This window comes from Ziziphus jujuba, chromosome 5, assembly GCF_031755915.1.
Source record: "Ziziphus jujuba cultivar Dongzao chromosome 5, ASM3175591v1".
Lineage (NCBI taxonomy): Eukaryota > Viridiplantae > Streptophyta > Magnoliopsida > Rosales > Rhamnaceae > Ziziphus > Ziziphus jujuba.
In genome coordinates, this window is record NC_083383.1 from 14,046,325 (window position 1) to 14,066,841 (window position 20,517).

Consider the following 20,517-nt stretch of genomic DNA (forward strand, 5'->3'; position numbering starts at 1 on the left):
CCAAGTTCTTAAATTTCTACTAATTAATGCTCTCAACAATGCAGACAAGGTTCTATTTACTACTTCGGTTTGTCCATCAGTTTGTGGATGACAAGTAGTTGAAAGTAAAAGCTTAGTACCTAATTTAGCCCACAAAGTTTTCAAAAAATAGCTTAAGAACTTAGCATCCCTATCCTAAACAATAGTTCTTGGCATTCCATACAATCTCACAATTTCCTTGAAAAATAAATTAGCAATATTGGATGCATCATCAGTTTTGTTACATGCAATAAAATGTGCCATCTTAGAAAACCTATCTACTACAACAATATTGAATCCTTACCTGTCCTTGACCTAGGCAACCCAAGAATAAAATCCATAGAAAAATCTACACAAGGATAGGTAGGAATCGGCAAAGGCTTGTACAATCCATGCGGCTTCAATGTTGATTTTGTTTTTCGGCACTTCAAACATCTTTCATAAATTCTCTCAACATCTCTCCTCATGTTAGGCCAATAAAAATGTTCTTGACGCAAGGATAAAGTTTTTAAAACACCAAAATGACCCAGTAAACCACCCCCATGTCCTTCCCGAACCAATAATTCCCTAATACTACAATTAGGCACACAAAGTTTGTTTTCCTTAAACAAATATCCCTCAAATATGTAAAATTTATTAAATCCATGTTTCAAACAGGTTCTAAAAATTTCTCCAAAGTCACTATCATGCTCATAAAGTTCTTTCAATTGTTCAAATCCAAGCAATCTAGCATCTAAGCTAGAAAAGAGTACATACCTTCGGGATAATGCATCGGCAACCACATTTTCCTTACCTTTTTTGTAGCGGATCATATATGGAAAGGTTTTAATAAATTCAATCCACTTGGCATGCCTTTGGTTGAGCTTTCCTTGACCCTTGATATGCTTCAAAGACTCATGATCCGTATGAATCACAAACTCCTTTGGCATGAGATAATGCTGCCACGTCTCCAAAGCCCTCACCAAAGCATACATCTCCTTGTCATAAGTCGGGTAGTTTAGGGCAGCTCCATTTAATTTTTCACTAAAGTAGGCTATGGGTCTTCCTTCTTGCATTAAGACAGCTCCAATACCTACACCCGAAGCATCACACTCAATTTCAAAAGTCTTAGAAAAATTTGGCAAAACTAACAAAGGTGCATTACACAATTTTTCTTTCAACAAATCGAAAGATTTTTCTTGTACTTCCCCCCATTTAAAGTCGACATTCTTCTTGACAACTTCATTCAATGGTGCTGCTATGGTACTAAAGTCCTTGACAAATCTTCTATAAAAGCTTGCCAAGCCATGAAAACTCCTCACTTGGGTGATAGAAGTAGGAACCGGCCACTCTTGAATTGCTTTCACCTTAGCTTGGTCAACTTTGATTCCTGCAGCACTTACTGCAAATCCTAGAAATACAAGCTCATCTTTGCAAAATTCACATTTTTTAATGTTATCAAACAACCTTTCCTTTCTAGGAACTTGCAAAACTTGCCTAAGTTGATCCACATGGTCATCCAAATTTCGGCTATATATTAGAATGTCATCAAAATAAAAAACCACAAATTTACCAATAAATGGACGTATTACATGATTCATAAGCCTCATAAAAGTACTAGGTGCATTGGATAATCCAAAAGGCATAACTAACCATTCATATAGCCCATATTTAGTTTTGAATGCAGTTTTCCATTCATTACCTTCTTTAATCCTAATTTGGTGATAACCACTCCTAAGACCAATTTTTGTAAACATGCAAGCACCATGCAACTCATCAAGCATATCATCTAATCTAGGAATGGGATGCCTATATTTGATGGTAATGTTATTTATAGCCCTACAATCAACACACATTCTCCAAGAACCATCTTTTTTAGGTACCAACAAAACAAGAATAGCACATGGACTTAAACTCTCACAAATGTATCCTTTATCAAGCAAATCACTTACCTATTTTTGCAGCTCCTTTGTTTCTTCGGGATTGCTCCTACAAGCTGGTCTATTTGGTATGGTAGCTCCTGGAACAAAGTCAATTTGATGTTCTATCCCTCGAATAGGTGGTAGTCCACTTGGAATTTCATTTGGGAAGACATCTCCAAATTCCTTCAAAAGAGAAATCATTGAACTTGGCAATTCAAGTTCTTCAAAGTTAGTTTGATCATTAAAATAATTTTCTTTATAGATCATGACCAGCAAAGGTTTCTTACACTCAATAACCTTATTAATATCCCCAAAACTCAAATAAAAATTGCTACTTAACCTTTCTTTTCTTTCTTTTTCTTTTTTTCCCTTGGATTGGTGAAAACCTTCAGATTTCTCTTCCTTCTCCATGCTCTTGGGTTTGCCACTTTCTTTCCCCTCTCTTTCGGTTTTCCCTTGATCTTTCCACTCAATATGAGCCTTAGAAACCTTACCTTGGTCAGCAACCTCATTCTTACCTTCTTGAAAGGATGGTGAAGCCGTTGGTGCCATACTTGCTTTTTCCTTGAGCTTTTCGGCTTCTCTCCTTTGTTGCATTTGTAATTGGTCTTTGTAAACCTCTTTAGGAGATAATGGTTCCAGCTTGACCTTCTTCCATTTGAACCTGAAAAAAATACTATTTTCTCGACCAAAACGAGTAGCATCTTTATCAAATTGTCATGGCCTACCTAATAGTATATGTCCAACAATCATGGGTACAATATCACATAAGACTACATCCTCATATCTACCTATACTAAATTTTACTTTGGCTTGTTTGTTGACTTTCATCTCACCACTATCATTAATCCATTGTAATCTATATGGTTCAGGATGTTTTATTGTTTTTAAGCCCAATTTATCAACGACAATGTTACTTATTACATTAGTACAACTCCCACTATCTATAATCATGCTATAAATTTTACCTTGTATTTCACAACGAGTGTGGAAGATGTTCTCTCGTTGAATTTGTTCTTCATCCTTGTAAATAGCAAGTACCCTCCTTGAGACAAAATTTAGTTCAACATTTGATGTGTTTAATGGTTCAGCCTCATCATCAAGTCCTTCATCTTCTTGTTCGATTTCAGCCTCACTAGCCTCACTTTCGGATTCCACCTCTCCATTACCCCTAATTACCATTATCCTTCTATTCGGGCATTGGCTGGCTATATGTCCTCTTCCTTGGCACTTGAAACAAATAATTTCTCTTGACTTTTGAGGTTTAGGTTCAGATTTTACCTCACCTTTAATGGCTTGGGCAGATTCGGCTTTAAGTTCTCTTCTTGGCCGGTTAGTAGCTTCTTCACCAAGCTTCAGCTTCAGCTTGCTTTCATAAGTAGAATTGTTTTTCCAGCCACTTGAACTTGTCCTTCCACTGCTAGAAACTCCTCCAAACCGTGTGCTAACACCTCTCCTCTTGAATTGGTTCTCAAGCTTAATTGCTACATGCAACATCTCCTCCAATTCCAAGTATTGTTGTAATTCAAGCTGGTTGGCAATGTCACGGTACAAACCACCAAGAAATCTCGCCATTGTTGCCTCCCTATCCTCATTCATATTCAGCCTCATCATTAACATCTCCATCTCTTTATAATAATCCTCCACGGACCTACTTCCTTGAGACAAAGATTGAAGCCGTTGATGCAGCAACCTATGGTAATATGATGGCACAAACCGCTTTCTCATGGCTCCTTTCATTTGTCGCCATGTTGTAATCAAGTCATCACCAGCTCTCCTTCGGGTATTTTACTCATTGGTTGACCATTGGAGTGCATAATGTCCAAACTCCATTGCTGCCAACTCCACCTTCTTACCTTCCGAATAGTTGTGGCAGTCAAAAATCATCTCCATTTTTTCTTCCCACTCCAAATAAGCTTCGGGATCACTTTTACCCATAAAAGGTGGGATGTTAACCTTGATATTTCCCAAATCATCATCTGTATCTTCCCTCCTATATCTTCCATGGCCAGCTCTATCTTGAACAGCAAAATTTTCATCCATACCTTCCTCAAAATCTCCAACGAATGGCTCCTCATCAAATTCCTCTCTCGGTCTCTCGCGACCTCCTCGTCCTCGGCCTCACCCTCCATGGAATTCTTGCCTATTTCTTGTATTCGGCATTCCTTGTGAGGCTTCTAGTCTTCCCACTCTTTGATTCACATGCTAAACTTGAGCACTAACCCACTGTATTGACTCCAAAACAGCTCTCATGTCCACTTGGTCTCCGCTTCCGGTAGCTCGGGCATCGTTATGGAATGCTACGGACTCCTCCTCATTGATCCTCAAGTGTGGCTCTCCTCTCCTCATTCTTGATTCTGTCATGTTAGTATAATAATGCAATAAAAATAAAATAGGACCTTACAATTTTACTCCTTTACATGTTTCACTCAAATGAGAACTCGACACTAGTGCTTGCACACTTGTTTCGGCTTTTTACCCTCTTTTAAGCTCAACACTCTTGCCTTTTTCCACTCAATGAATTATCTCAAAGTTCTAATTAAAACACCCACAAAACAGCAATTAGATCACTAGTATATTTTAATTAAACTTATCAACAAAACAATAGTAAAAAGTAGGCAACACAGAAAGAATCCAACAAATCCTAATTTTTCGGCTTTCTAGACAAGAAAACACAAAATAATGGGAAAACGTTGGAATTTTTGAAAACTGCACCAGATGGTAGTAGATTATGAGTTCAAGAATAAAATTCCAGAAAAAGAAATTCAAATATGAACAAGAATCAAATTGAACAAAAATATAGAATAGTTGTTGGTTGTTGTTCTTTGTAATTCAAGTTTTGTATCAAATCCTTTAACTGATTTTAATCTAAATAATTTAAGCACCCAAAATTCAAATATCCAGCAACAAAAATAATTTCCCAGCAACTCAAATAAATAATAAAAAAAAAAACCAGCAGCTCCAACAAATTTTCAGCAAACAAATCAAACTCCAACAAACCGAAATATATATATATTTTTTATATTCGGCTTTAACTCTTCTTTTTTTTTTTTCACTCACAGAACATAAACAACTGCAGTAGCAAGAATAATTACCAAAATTGCAATTCCAACTCCAAAACAAACACCAAACCCGTGACCTCCAAATAATCACAAATGTGCAGTTTTTTTTTTTTTTTTAAATGTTGCCGCAAACTCTTTTTTTTTTTTTTTTTGAATATATGAATTCAAATATTTAAGACTAAAACAGCAAAGAAAAATCAACAAAAACCAAAATTAACAAGACCAATGATGAAAAACAACCAACAAACTAAGAAACAAAAATACGATAAAACTAGGAAACCTAATTCAACTAGGAATGAATTTTTTTTTATTTTATTTTTAAATGTAGAACGTGTATGGGATGGATGCAACCTTAACCTATTGCTAAAATTGCAGAATATCACAAAAACAAATAAAGCAAATAAAGATAGATCAAACCTAAACAAAATTTGGCTCTGATACCAAATGATACGAACCTAGGACGACCTGCTCCTAAACCCATATTATATTAGCCCAGATCTTAATTAAGTTCAAGTTCTAATGGAATTGACCTAAACCCCTAACCAACCTGTGGTTAGAAACCTTGTTATAATGTAGACGCCACAATAGGAGATGGAAAACCTATTGATAAGTCAAGCTAAAACAACCAATTCTCCAATGGTGTTTTAGGTGTTCTCAAAGAACAAAGAGATAATTAATCTCACAAGTATTTTCTCAATCAAATCAAAGTTGTATTCTTATTGAAAAATAAGCCTTTAAATAGGCTTTGAAAGAAACAAAATAAACCCTAAAAACCCTAGGAAAAACCAACCACACACATCAAGAAACCTAGATGGCCGAAACTATACTTCCTTTCCTAATCTAAGTTTGATTAATTAATTCTTTTATATTAAATTAGGAATTAATTAATTTACAATGGAAAGAATAAAATAAAAACCTTCCAAAAGTTATTTGTCCAGAAAATAAATAAATAAAAGCCAAAAAGTAATGGTAGTTTCCTAAAACAAAAAGTAAAAACAAATTAGGAAACTAAAAATGCTAGCCTTTTTGATCAAGTTGACTTTGATCAATCTTTGACCTCTTTGAGCTCCAAATCAGCTTCTAAATGCTTTTTATAATGCCAAATAAGCTAAATATGAAGGCCCACACGTTTCCCATGCTTGGAAAAATAAGAAAAGGTTAATACAGTAAAATACAGTAAAGCCAGCAAGCAATACAGCAAATTCAGCCAAATTGTTGATGCTGTCCGTACAAGCACTTTTTGATTGCATTTGAGGCTGCTTTAACTTGATTCCATGACCTCTTAGGCATATGTATTGAACCCATAAAGCATTGGAACCATTTCATACTTCCCGGACTCCAAAAATGTACTAAAATCGTCACCCGGATCCGTACCAGTCTCCAGCGCTTGTATCAGCACCCCAACAGGTTATCGGAATCACATCATGCGTATTTAATCACTTTTCAAATTTGAAATTTAAACATTTTATATAAATTAAGACTAATAAAGCAGATATGATGTTAAAACTATCGAGTCATTTTTATATTGAAATTTAACTAATCAAATTATGCAAACAAGTTCTTTTTAAAACCTTTTCAATTATTATACTTATATCCAAATACTATTCAATTTTAGAAAAACAAAAAAGGAAAAATAAATGGTCTCTATGCGCAATTTCTAGAAAATATAGAGGCCTTATATATATATATGTATATATATATATTCATGTGTTTGTAATATTTGAACACTTTATCACATAATTTTACAAAATTGAAATTGCTCAAAGGTTAAGGAGAGAGAAAGGTGTTCAAAATTTGAAAATCATTCTGATTATGGAAAAATAAATAAATAAGGATAGAAAGATGAGATTAGATATTTATTGTAGACAGAAAATTAAACATCATTTAGTTTTGACTTAAAATAAGGGTGTTTGGACATAAGTATGAGAATTTTGAAAAGTTTTTGAAACAACAACTTTACAAAATTTAATAAAATAAATTTAAATGTCAACATCATTTATTTAATATATTTGTCAAAATCCATAGTATGGGTCATTAGCATATTTGACAATTCGTTTATTAAATGCTGGTAGTTGAAGTCATTAACTATGTGAAAATGTTAGTGGTTATCAAATTAATTTGTCATTTTTTTGAAAAAAATATTAGTGGGTGGTTGAGGTCATTAATTACGTAAAAATGTTCAACCATTGATCTGTATATGTTTCAATTTGTATGGTGTCGCATGTTTGAGGTCTTTATACATATAAATGTTTATATAGACACATATATCTTTTCAAAAACAATTCAGGTCTCAAATATCACGATTAATATTAGGATTTTATTTTTTTAGTTTTTAAATCTCATAAAGGTTTAATATTTGAGATTATATTTATTAATTTTCGGACCAAACAAAATTTATTTTTTCTAAATAAAAAATTCAAAGTGCTCAAAGGTTAAGGAGAGAGATAGATGTTTAAAATTTGAAAAGTGTTTTGTTTATGGACAAATAAATAAACAAGGATAAAGTTATGTGATTGGAGATTTATTGTATATTAAAAATTAAATGTGATTTAGTTTTTGCTTAGAATTAAAACTGTTTTGATATAAGTATGAGAATTAGAAAATGCTTTAAAAGAATAAATTTACACCATAAAATTAAATAAATTTAAAGATCAAAATCATTTGTCAAATATTTTTGCCAAAATCTTTATATGGGTGATTAATATATTTGACAAATCATGTATCAAATGTTAGTGAGTTAGGTTTTAAACTTAGGGAAACTGTCATTGGTTGCCAAATATATTTGCCATTTATTATTATTATTATTATTTGCTAAAATTACAGCCCAAACTCATTTTCTTATAACAACAATGCGACAAAAAATGATATTTGCAGCAAGGAAGATGGTAATATGTATTTTGAAGCCATACTCTGCATGTTTTGTCCTCTACCGAAAGTAATTGTGGCTGTGTATGATTCGAAAGAAAGAGAGTAAAAATGTTAGTGTTTGTGGTCATTACCTATGTGAAAATATTCGACAATGAATATGTATACGATACAATTTGTATGATACCACATGTATGACGTCTTCAAGGACATGACTGTTTAGAAACACATACACACACACACACACATATATATATAAATATAATGCAAACACTTACATATATATGTATATCGAGTTTGAATATCATGACCACAAATAGATCACGAACCATCAACTTTTGCATGGTTGTTAAGTGCTCGTCGATACGAGTTCATAGACTAGCGGCACGCTTAAATTGGACATCTGGTTAAAAAGTTATGGACGTGTGAAGTTTTCCGACTATCGTAATATTTTAATGTTTTTGAATCGGTGAATAGTAAAATGCCACGTGTCGACATCTGAGAGGTCCACGTGGGTGAAAGGAGAGAGAAGGAGAGAGAGAGCTAGAGAGAGAAACGACCGGCCACCACCGGTTGGCCACCATCAGGCCACCGGAGGGCCACACGTGCCGGCCAGGCAGGAGCGCCTCTCCATTTCCGACCGACCACCCAAATCTCACGGCCAACCGATCGGCGACGCGCCCAGATCGGAGCGTTTTCCGGCGATGGTGATTTTTCCCCTCCACCACCGACCACTGCCATTTGACCCATTTCCGCCCATTTTCAGGCCACACGCGCCAGCCACCCTTTACCACCTCCTCAATTCCGGCCTACCCACCAAATTTCACGGCCACCGGACCTCCGATGCGCCAGGATCGGAGTATTTTCCGGCGAGGTGCCGAAAATCTTCAAACTCAGATCTTTTCGCCGTTCGGCCTCCGTTTGCCTCACCGCCGGCCCCGTTGGAACCCTCTTCCCTAGATCTACAAAACCCCCCAAAATCTCAGCCCCCGGCCACCGGACACGCCGCCGCCGGTGACTGTTGCCGGTGACCGCGGCGGCTCGCTGGAAATCACTATTCCGGTGAGTACCCAGTTGCACCGTCGGTCCTTCCCCACTAATTCCGACCCCCTGAATCCAAATCCGGTGTCCTTTTCCTCCAATTCGCGATGTTTGGGAGAATCGAGGCTCTAAAAGCCGAAAACTGTCCGGCGAGATTCTGGCCACCTCGGGTCCGATCTCCGGGAAGTAAGACCGGATTCATAATCCTTATCACTCAAGCTTCGATTCGGTATATAATTTGTCAATTTTGGTTAACGTTTGTGTTAAACCCCCGGGTAGCGGGTATTATTTACCTGAATAAAATATTAATTTATTTGAGATGTGTAATGTTGTTGTTCTAGGAGCACGGGTGAGTTGTGGAATTGATCCCATGAAGGATCTTGGATTAATTGCGTGCTCCAGGTGAGTGATCCACCTTTAAACCTATTTTGGGGTAATTAATTATATTTATTTGGTGTTTAATTGATATTTGGAATTATGTTCATGTGGTACAATTTAATTATAATTGTGGAAAATTATTATTTTATAAGTACGTATATGTTTGTTGGTGCTAAACAGAATTTTGGGTTATCCAAAAACCCTGATTTTTATTATTGTGATTTAATTTTATTTATTACGCGTGAGCAAGGTATTTTCAGTAATAAATCGTATGTGGTTTTAATATTATTTTTGGGCATAATTGGTTTAAATATTTTAAGGAAATTATTTGTTTAAATTGGTGCTTTCAAATTTGATAATTATGCTCGTGGAATATTATTTGTTGAACTTCGCGTTACGAGAAAAATTATTTTTATATTGTTATCGATGGTTTCGTACCGGGTATGTTAAAGGAAAATATGTGAGATGGTAAACTTGAAAACTGGTATATTTCCCACGGTGATTTTGGAAAATCGGTACGGTTATAATTAATTTAGTAATTATTTTAGACGCACTCATACAGTATTGGTGTTCCGGTGTATATGTGGTTAGCGCGCAAGTTATTATGTCTCCCGTGAGTTGCCATTGGACCGAGGGCAGGCAAGTTTTATAGTGCACATAGCCGCCCCCCTCCTTGGCCGGGATGACGGTTTCAGTAGCGGTACTGTCAGGACGCCGAAGTGCCTTATGCAAGTTTCTCTCTTTAACCTCCCCACCAGTCGGTGCTCGGGACGCTGGATATCGGAGGGCATCACTGGTATATGATGTGGTGTGTCAAGTATAAATTTTTCGGATAGAAATTTCAAACCCCAAAGTGTTCAAAAATTATTTATTATATTTTATTACATTTTATTTATATTTGGAGTATTTATCTATTGTTTATTAAATTAATTGATCCCTTGGTTTTCGGAAAATACGAATATCGGGTTTTGTGAAAATGTTTTAAAAGGGGAACATTTCCAACGGAGTGAATAGTGAGGATTTTGAGAGAAAATATTACTTCAATTGTTTATTATTTATTTATCTATTTAATTGTCGGTATTAAATTAAATTCCCTTATTTGTTATATTATTAATATTCAAAGTGTTCAGTAGATAGGGTCACTCACTGAGATGATTAGCATCTCACGTTTTTAAATTCCATTCCCCTAGGTCCAGGTTGGGAGACGTTGATCGTCCGGGGCGAGCCCGACGTCTCAGTTCATTGCCGAAAGTCCAAGAAGTATTTCTTCCCTTTTTCCTCTCCATCTTATATTACTTCTTTATCTGTCATCGATTAAATTTCACATTTATTTGTATAATGCTCTGTATACTGTATTGGACATGTAGTTATTTTTATGCACTGATTTGCTGTTATTTATTTTGAAGTGCTGCAATTTGTGGAATTATATTGTAGTAACGTGGGAGGAATAAGGGGATGTTTTATAGAAGTGTGTTTTCAGTGCAGGAAATTTGTGGTAAGTCCAACCCTTAGGGGAGGTTCTGCTGGATTTTCCATTGGAGGGTTCGGTAGGATTTCCCTGGGATCAGGGCTTGTCTAGGGTTCCGGTGAGGAATTTTGGACGGGTCCTGACAGGACTCCTAGATTCGTACCCCTATTTGAAATCTCTACTCGAGTCCAAGCAACATAGGTTGCAAGTAAATTGAGGGTTTTCATTGTACTTGAAGCTGTTATTGGTGCTGTATCCATATCTATGATTGGAGGAGGACGAGAAGAGAGAGAAATAGGAACAGAAAGTTATCGTTAGTGGGAGGGAAGAGTTTATTTATTTATTATTATTATTTGTTTTTTTTTCCCTTTCTTTGTTTAATTTTTATATGAAAATAGTGCATTTTGAATAATCATTACTATCCTTGTATATGTTATGATCACAATACCACAATAGGATTTCAAATGGACAGAAACAGTCATCACGTTGACGTAGTCAAGTTGATCCGAGATGAATTGAAGGAAGTGCCTCAGATTCCCGAGTGTTGTATCTATAGAGTTCCTTTTCGACTTAAGAGTGGCCCATTTAGGGAGGGGAAAGAGGAAGTTTACATTCCCAAGGTAGTTTCTATTGGTCCACTTCACCATGGCAATAAAGGCTTAGAAAAGATGGAAGAAAAGAAAATGATTTATCTAAAAGATTTTCTTGAACGGAACGATGTAAGTTTGGAGCACTGTGTTGATACTGTAGAGGAAAGCCTGGGAAAGATACGTAAATGTTACGAAGAAAGTCTTGGGTACAAAGAAAATGAACATGAACTTGTGAAGATCATTCTAGTGGATGCTGTTTTTGTTATCGAGACTTTATTGAAATGTCGGTACGAAAATTTTCGAGATGATAACGACAGAATGTTTAGACCATTTGTTTTACCGGATGTCAGGACTGAATTTCTGCTGCTTGAAAATCAGTTGCCCTTCTTCATCCTTAAGGAGCTCTTTAAATTCACGAAGGACATTAATATTTCGCTGATTGATTTTTGCTTCTCTTTCTTATCAAGTTGTTATATTTTTTACCAATGGCCAGAAGAAGAATATATGGAACAAATAAAAGATACGTATGAACCAAAGCATTTAGTTGATCTCCTCTGGAAAATTTCTGCACCATTGGTTCCACATGAAGGAGAATCTTGTGAATCTGTACTCATTCCTAGTGCAACTCAACTACATCAGGCAGGAGCTAAGCTTAAAAAAGGATCAGCTAAGCTTAAAAAAGGATCAGCTAAAAACTTATTGGACATACACTTCGAGAATGGGACTTTAACAATCCCAAAATTGTTAATTGATGACGGTACAAAAATAATATTAAGAAATCTAATTGCCTTTGAGCAATGCCATAATAGCAAGATCAATTACGTAACTGTTTACATAACATTCATGGATTCCATCATTGACACTCCAAAGGATGTGGATTTGCTTGTTCAGGAAGGAATTATTGAAAATTGGCTAGGTGACAGCAGCGAAGTGTCTAGCTTAATCAACAGATTAGGAGAAGGGATCCATGTCTCCATCGATTTATATCATGCTCAACTTGCCAAAAATATCAACTCGTACTGCAAAAACCCATGGCATAGTTGGAAAGCAAACTTAAAACAAAATTATTTCAACACGCCATGGGTAATCATTTCTTTCTTGGCTGCTCTTGTTCTAATCGTGCTCACCATTATACAGACAGTATATTCTATCATCTCTACTTAAATGGACTGTCTTCTACTTATTGTGAGAATGGATGTTATATGGTGATCGATGAAGCAAAAAAGCTTTGATGTGGCTTAAACTTTGCGTGTGTATTTTTGCGTGGGAGAATTGGGATCATATGGTAATTTACGGTGATGCGTTATTGCTGGTGGCTGAAAAAATTAATCGTCCATTAAAAAAAAATATTTGTACTTCCTTGTTTATTAAATGTTTTGTTCTTAAGATTTACAATGTCCTGTACTTGTTTTGTTCTATAGCTATAGTAGTTTTTTTATTGTACGTTTGTGAGGATCCACAACATGCAGATCATGTACTTGACTTCTATGCTGGTCCTCTTGGATTAATGCTTCTTCTTATGGGCTTTCATATTTTTGGCAATCCATTCACCTACATTGAATGTGTACGTTTTTATTTATTCAGTGAATGAATATCAGGTAATATGTCCTGATCAGAGAACGGAAAAAAAAAAAAAAAAAGAAGATTAATTAACGTTTTCCTAGCTTTAATGTATATATATATATATATATCTTTTAAACAACAATATATTTTCTTTGTCAAGGTCTATTTATTCAAAGAGAGTCAGTCATCATATGTATATATTATTTGCTTTTGCTTGTTCCTGTCAATTTGTCCAAAAAAATTATAATTTAAAATACTTCATATCAGTTGGTAATATAATTGGATTTTTGTTTTTGTTTTTTATTTTTCTCTATCTAACTGTGTATGATTTGCTTATGTAAAATGACAATTAGAGTTTGTTAGTGACCTAAGTTGGCTACAACTTTAAAGTAGGAAAAAAATAAAAATAAAATTGAATATAACTTTACATTGTGTTGTTATTATTTTTTATCATGTCTTTAGTTGTTTAAAATGTTTAACAAATTATAACTGTTGTTAACTAACACTTATATAAGAATATTACACACAATTAGATGAAAAACAATTTTAAAAATAACCATTTTATCAATCAACACCATCAATTTATCAATGAAGTTTTTATTGAGGACACTGAATAAACATTAAAGAGTCCACTATCATCCTAATATCATAGGTTTCCCACAGTAGGTTGATTAGGTATTCTGAATAATGGATTTTGAATAAAAAATAACAAGTTGCTACATAATGATAGATGTTGTGATTTTTCACATATTCTTTTGAATGATCTGAACTAGGGGTAGGCACAAATCAATCCTCGACCAAATCAACCTAATCGAACTAGTTCAATTTAGTACGATTATTGGCCTATAATCAATTTGGTTCGGTTTGAACAATCCTTAGTCCAAACCAAGATGAACCATAAATATATTAAATATTATTTTAAAGGCAAAATGTATTTTAGTATCTTCTATTTTTAGTCTTTTTTAGTTAGGAGTGTAAAAAATTTTTTTTACAGATAATACCCTCTACTACCCAAACCTTTAAAACAAAATGGTTTTTGTTAAAAATTGATCACGTGATAATCACATGACAAATAAAATAATTATATTTTTATAATTTTGTGTTTTTTTAAGAAAAAAATGGCCTAGTGAAGCAGGATTAAACAGGAAAAATTTTCTAGTACTCTTAGAATACTTTACATCTGGATACTCCTTCAAATCATTAGTTGCCATGTGGATTATTTTTCCATGTTAGATAATTGGCCATCTTCTTCAATATCAGCATCTCTCTTTCCCAAACACTGCTCAATCACAGTCCTCGCTATCTCTCTTCTGCACCAAAAATCAGAATCCTCACAGAAATCCTTTTTCTTCTACACCGAAAAACCATAAAAAGTGTGCCCAAAACTAGATCTGAAACCACCATCTCTCATAGTTTGCAAAATGGGCTAAGACTTGCTCTCTCTCTCTCTCCCAAAATTAGATCACGAACCATCGACTTTTATACTTTACAAAAAGGGCTACTGATCCATTCATCAACACCTATTCGCCATACGTATCCTCTAAGGAAGTTTATTGTATTTTCTTAAAAGGAAATTCAATTTTGAATTATATAAACAAAAGATTTAATACTAATTAGTTTTTGAGATTTTTTCACTTCCATTATTTTTACATTTTGGGTTGACATTCAATGAAAAACAAAAAAGAAACAAAAATATTTGTTTGATCTATGAGACTTCTATCTTTCTATTATTAAAGGAGATTGGGTATCTTATACACTTTTTTTTTTTTTTTTTGGTTTAAGGAAAAGAGAAAATAGCACATTGAGATCTTCCTAGTTGTGCATTTTTTATTTTGGGCATAAAAGAAATAGGCAAGATAGAGAAATAGGTTGTAATTAAAGATAATGGCATGCTATGTGATGTGGAAAAATAATCCACATGGCTTCAAATCATTGGTTATAGGCTAATCTTATTGAACATGAAATTATAAAAAAAATAATAATTATTTTATTTGTCACTTGAATATCACATGATCAATTTTTAATAGACACCATTTTGTTTTAACTGTTTGGATAGTAGAAGGTATTATTTGTAAAAATATTTTTTTACATATTTCTAATTAAAAAAGGCTAAAAATTGAAGATATTAAAATATATTTTGTCTTTATTTTTATTATGAATGAAAAATGAAAAACCGGTCAAATTGAACCAACACCCACCTTAATTTGCTCATTATCAATAAGAGAAAAGAATTTGCTCCACTAAAATTAGGCAAAAATAGAACAATAAGAAAATGAATCATAAAGTACTCCTTTTGAACCATTATAAGATTTTTTAAATAAATATACTTCTTTTGAACCATTATAAAGATTTTGTTTTTAATAAATATCTGTCCTAAACAATATATAATGAAGTTTCTTCTCCAAAATCTAACAGAACATGATAAACACGAAGAAAACAACGGAAAGTAACTATCATAATTTTTATCAAATGGAGAAAAAGTTGTAGTCTTACATAGGATTGGTGCAGTTAGTCGCTAAATTAAATATATAGTTGCACTTTGACCTTTGAATTTTTTTATTTTTTTATTTTTGGGACTTTAGTCTTTAAACTCTAATTTTTGATGCACTATGATCCTTAAACTATTTTTTCGCAGTTCTGAGATGTCCAGTATACTTGATGCAAGATGTAAAAATTTTATGGGGGTTGTTTGCTTTTCTAATTTTGTTGTTTTCTATTACAGTAAATGTACTGCATGTCTCGAACCTACGAAAAGTTAGATTAAAAATAATTTAAGAATCAAAATTGTTACTGTATAGGTACTGCTTGTTTCAAAACTGATAAAAATTAGTTTAAGAACCGTAGTGCACTAGAATATAAAGTTAGGGGACTAAAGAGCCAAGAAAAAATTTAAAGACTAAACTGTATATACATATATAATTCAGAAATTAATAGTGCCAATTATCCAGAAAACCAAAAAAAAAAAAAAAAAGAAAAAAAAAAGCAACACTCAATGAAAATTTGTCACAGTATACACCCGCTTTCCACAATATATGGCTATTTTATTTATATGGTCTTTCTCTGGTTAGGCATTCTTATAACATATGTACATCCAGTATTAACATATCAAAACTACATAAAGATCATTCATCAAAATACATAAATAAATAAATAATAAAAACATACATAAAAAATCACACATCATACCATAATAAGAATTCTTTACATAAAAAATCACACATCATAAGAATTCTTTACTTAATACGTGCCAATGGAAATAGTAAAACATCTTTTGCACGTATACCGAAAAGATCACAAAAGTCAATGTGTTCGAAAAAGTCCAGTCCAAATTCAATTCAAATCCGATATGAACCAAGTCTCCGCAAATTTCTATTTAGGTTGGGTTTGAATTAGATTTTTAATATAGATTTGGCTTGAATTCCGGCCTATCACATTACCTGTTCGGCGCGTTCGAAACCAAGCTTGAAACCAGCTTGATTAGTTAGCCCGTTATAATTTTGTAATTCTTTTTATATTTTTATAATTGTATTCAATACATTATAAATATATATTATATGTTAAATTGTATTTATTTGTTGTTTGTTAGAAAATAAGATAATTTATTACAATTAGTTTTAGATTCAATAAATTTATTAGCCAAATATTTGATATCCAATGATGATAATATATATATATATATATTTAATATCTAATGATTTTGCATTATTTATTAAATTTATATTTTCTAATTTTAAAATATTTATTAATATATCAATTATTAATAAAATAGCTATATCATTTGATATAAAAAAATAATTAATATATTTTATACCTATATCATTATCCATTTATTAAACTAATTTTTATTTTATCATTATAATAATAGCTTAAGCAAAACAAAAACCTAGGCCCCTTCAAAATTCGCAGCGGGGTGGTCTTTTCTCTGTTTCTTTTTGGGGGAATTTGGTCCAATATCCTCATAGGGACGAGGTTAACGATTTTTGCCCCCTCATTTGATATCTTTTTTGTTCTATCCCTTCAACTTTTGGTAATCCCAAAATACCCTTATATCCAAATTAAATATTTTTAATCCATTTTTTTTTCTATGTTTTTTTCTTTCTTTTCTTCATCCGACTTTTCTCTTCTCTTTATAATCAATATCCAGCCCATTAGGAGCCCTCTGTTTCCTTTCGCATTGGCCGGATTGTAAGCTTGGAGACTGTGCGTTTTGAAGGAAATGGTGAAGAGGCGACTCAAAGAGAAAACTGCAGGGTTTTAGAGAGCCCTAGGAGCAGAAGCAGAAGCAACAGGTAAGCAACAGCGAAGTAGGAAAGCATGAGGCTCATTCAATCAATCACTGGTAATCTTCCCCTCTCCATTTTCAAATTCTTAAGCTTTTCCCCAAACATTTTCTTACTCGTTTCGCTAATAATAAAATAGTTTTTTTTTAAATAAATAATATATTTTAGATTGTTATAATTCAGGGCAGCGTATTTCACTGCTGCGAGAGGTGGGACGGCGATACTTCAATGCGGTTTCAACAGAGGAATACGCAAGGAGGAACTATGCAAGCAATGTTTCTGAGTATAACACTGTTATCGGTTCTCTCACCGTGCAGAGAAGGTAGATTCTAATTTTGATTTTCTTTTTGTGGTTTTGGGATTTTTTTTTTTTTTAGGAGAAATTGTGAAAGTTGTGTTCTTTTTTTTTTAATAACGGTGGTGGTAGGCATTTCTTGCTGAGAGATGTGTATGATGATATGATGCTGGATGGAGTACAACCAACTAGGGATACATTCCATTCTTTCATCGTTGGAACCATGACAAGCTCTTGCTTGCAGGACGCTTTCTACTTTTCTGACCAAATGAAATCCATGGGTTTGGTCCCTGATGTATGTATTTTTATATATATGCTTCTTCTTCTTTTTTTGTTTTTGTTTTTTTTCACATGGATCTGCATTAATTCTTATCTGCAGACTATTAGATTCTTTCAAGATTGGAAATTTTGTATAAAGTTACTTTGTGTGTTTTTTTCTTTTCTTTTTTTCCCTAGCTATTACAACGTATTGCTTTGTGTTATAGGTTACTTTATACAACATTTTAGTTTCTTGAGGTAGTGCAGATGAACTCTATCACTGTTGACTCGAGGCCAAAGTGCTTGGTTGGTATTATTTTTTATGGTTACCCTTCTTATTCTAGAATGTATGCAAAAGAAACAAGTTACTACTTTTTCTCTAGGTGATTGATGAAATAGATGGAGCTCTTGGTGATGGCAAAGGTGCTGTGCAGGTTATTCTAAAGATGGTAATTGTGTGTTTTATATTATTATTATTTTTTTGGGTCTTGTGTGTTTTCCATTATTGAATGCTGCTTATTTATTAAATTTAATTGTCTGCACGCTTATTTGTATTTTAATATAATCGTAGTTATAGTTATTTTATTACTATAATTACTGTTGGTGATTAAATATAACTGCTTTCGTTGTTATCAGTTATTGTTGTCATGTATAATTTTTGTTTTCCTTAATGTTTAATGCAAACTGTCAGTTATTGCATTTACTTCATTATCAACATGAGAATCATAAGGGAAATTTACTGTTTCAACTCCATGGTTGCACATTCTATACGTTAACAGAAACCTCCATTTCTACCGAGGGTAATATATTCAGCTATGGTGGTTTTTATTTTCCAGTGCTCATTATATTTTTCACTTTTATTTTATGTTGTTCATATAGGTTTCTGCAGATAAGAAGTCTGATACAGGGAAGGAGAATTTTCCAAATGAAGAAAATCATGGAAGTACATAGAAAGTTTATCATTCATATGGAGTTTCCTTTTCATGATTCCCTGGAAAATGGTACTTAGAAAGTTTATCATTCATATGGAATTTCCTTTTCATGATTCTTTTCATGTAAACCAGATAGTATTTTTTGCTTATTGACAAGTACTTGCTTTCTGCAGGGTTCATATATTTGTTCAACCAACAGTTAATCGTGTTCTCAGTAGGTGATCCTTGACTACCATGGCTGATGTTTAATTGCTTTGACAATTTCAAGCCTTTCCATTTCTGATTTCATCTGTTTTATAGACATTTTAGATACTTTGTTGCTTTCATGATTTCTGAAATTTTCTTAGAATTTATGATATGAATTCAGTGAATGGAAATAGGATCTTTAGATGGAAGACTTAATTATTTTGATTATCCAATTCAATCTTCGGGACAACATATCCACTTGCATACTTACTACTGACAAGACAGTTTGATAATGACTCGCTTTGTGATATTTTTCTTCCTTTGTTGATGTCTAGACCAATAATTCTACTCTTCACGGTTTGCATATAGCATTTATCGCATATGAGGACAGCTAAGGTCTTCAGTTCTCATTATATTTATTTAAATTTTTTTTGAGGGAATCCCTTATTTTATTAAATCAGAGATGCTTTTTTGTCAAGTATTAAAAAAAGTTAGTCATTTCTTTTAGGTTGAGACTTAAAACAAAATGCTTTTGTAATTTTCCTTAATTATTTACAATAATTATTTTCTTTGAAACTTGTATGCTAAATATTGTAACTAACTGCAGATATTTCGTTTGATTTCATCCAGGTATCAAATCTGTCTCCGTTTTAGTGGAGGTGCCCCGTATGCTTTTAATGTTGTCACTAAAGTTTGGCATTATACCAATTGTGGTGCCAGTTGGTGTTCGAGATTTTGACATTGATGGGGAACATTGGGTCAATTCGGGATTGATACCAACAGAGGCTTTTGTAGGAGCTGTAATATTCACTAGGAGGTGTAATATTCTCTAGTTTTTATTCATAAAACACTTGTACAATTTCCACTTGCTAATTCAGATTTTGTTTTTAGTTTTTGTACATGATTCTCGTGTCAATATGATGTGTAAGGATCCAATTTCATTATTAAATTCTCCATATTATTTGATATGTGGAAAAGCAATAAATAAGAAGGATGATAATTTAAATGGATGGTAATTGAGTTCTCAAATATTGGCTCTCTAGTTTCTGACCATTAGAGCTTGTTTGAATGGTATGCATTGAAATGTAGTTAGTTTTAGATTGTAAAATGTGATTCCCAGCTTGCAAGCTTCTTCCAATCACTTTTACAAGAACGGCTCCATGGTAGTATGACCAAATGAGAGTTGTTAGGAGGGAATTAATTGTGCACTTGTGGAAACTATTTAAATAAATGGATATGAAAGTGTAAAATAAATATAACAGTTTCCCATTTCTCATCTACCCTCATTTCTCATTGAATGTCGAATAAAGTGGAAAATATTAAAACAATTTTTTTGACCATCTCTCATTTCTCATCTACTCTCATTAACTTCTATCCCTCTCTCTTACTCTCCTTGCTACCACATTAAATGAATACTGTGTGTCTTCCTCTCTCTTTCTCTTTTGTTGGTTACGTACCTTTCAGCATTTCTTTGCATTGACGAATGTTGCAGAAAATCCCAAAATCTCTTCAGTTTAGTTCACTCTCCCTGCATACCCTCAACCTTTTGTGATAACAACAAGACTGAAAATCTTCATTGTGGAGCCCATACACTTCAAAAGGATGTAATAAAATTGTACGTTTCTGCAGATCAGAGTTAAAGATTACCTGGTATGTGGATATATATACATATATATACAT

At 33.4% G+C, this 20,517-nt stretch overlaps 1 protein-coding gene across 1 annotated transcript; it reads left to right on the top strand.

Moving 5' to 3' along the window:
- Positions 1–11,197: 11,197 nt before the first annotated feature.
- LOC132803764 (UPF0481 protein At3g47200-like) lies at positions 11,198–12,487 on the top strand. Its single transcript, XM_060817278.1, has one exon. It carries the CDS (start codon positions 11,198–11,200, stop codon positions 12,485–12,487), a length of 1,290 nt encoding a protein of 429 aa, XP_060673261.1.
- Positions 12,488–20,517: the final 8,030 nt, after the last annotated feature.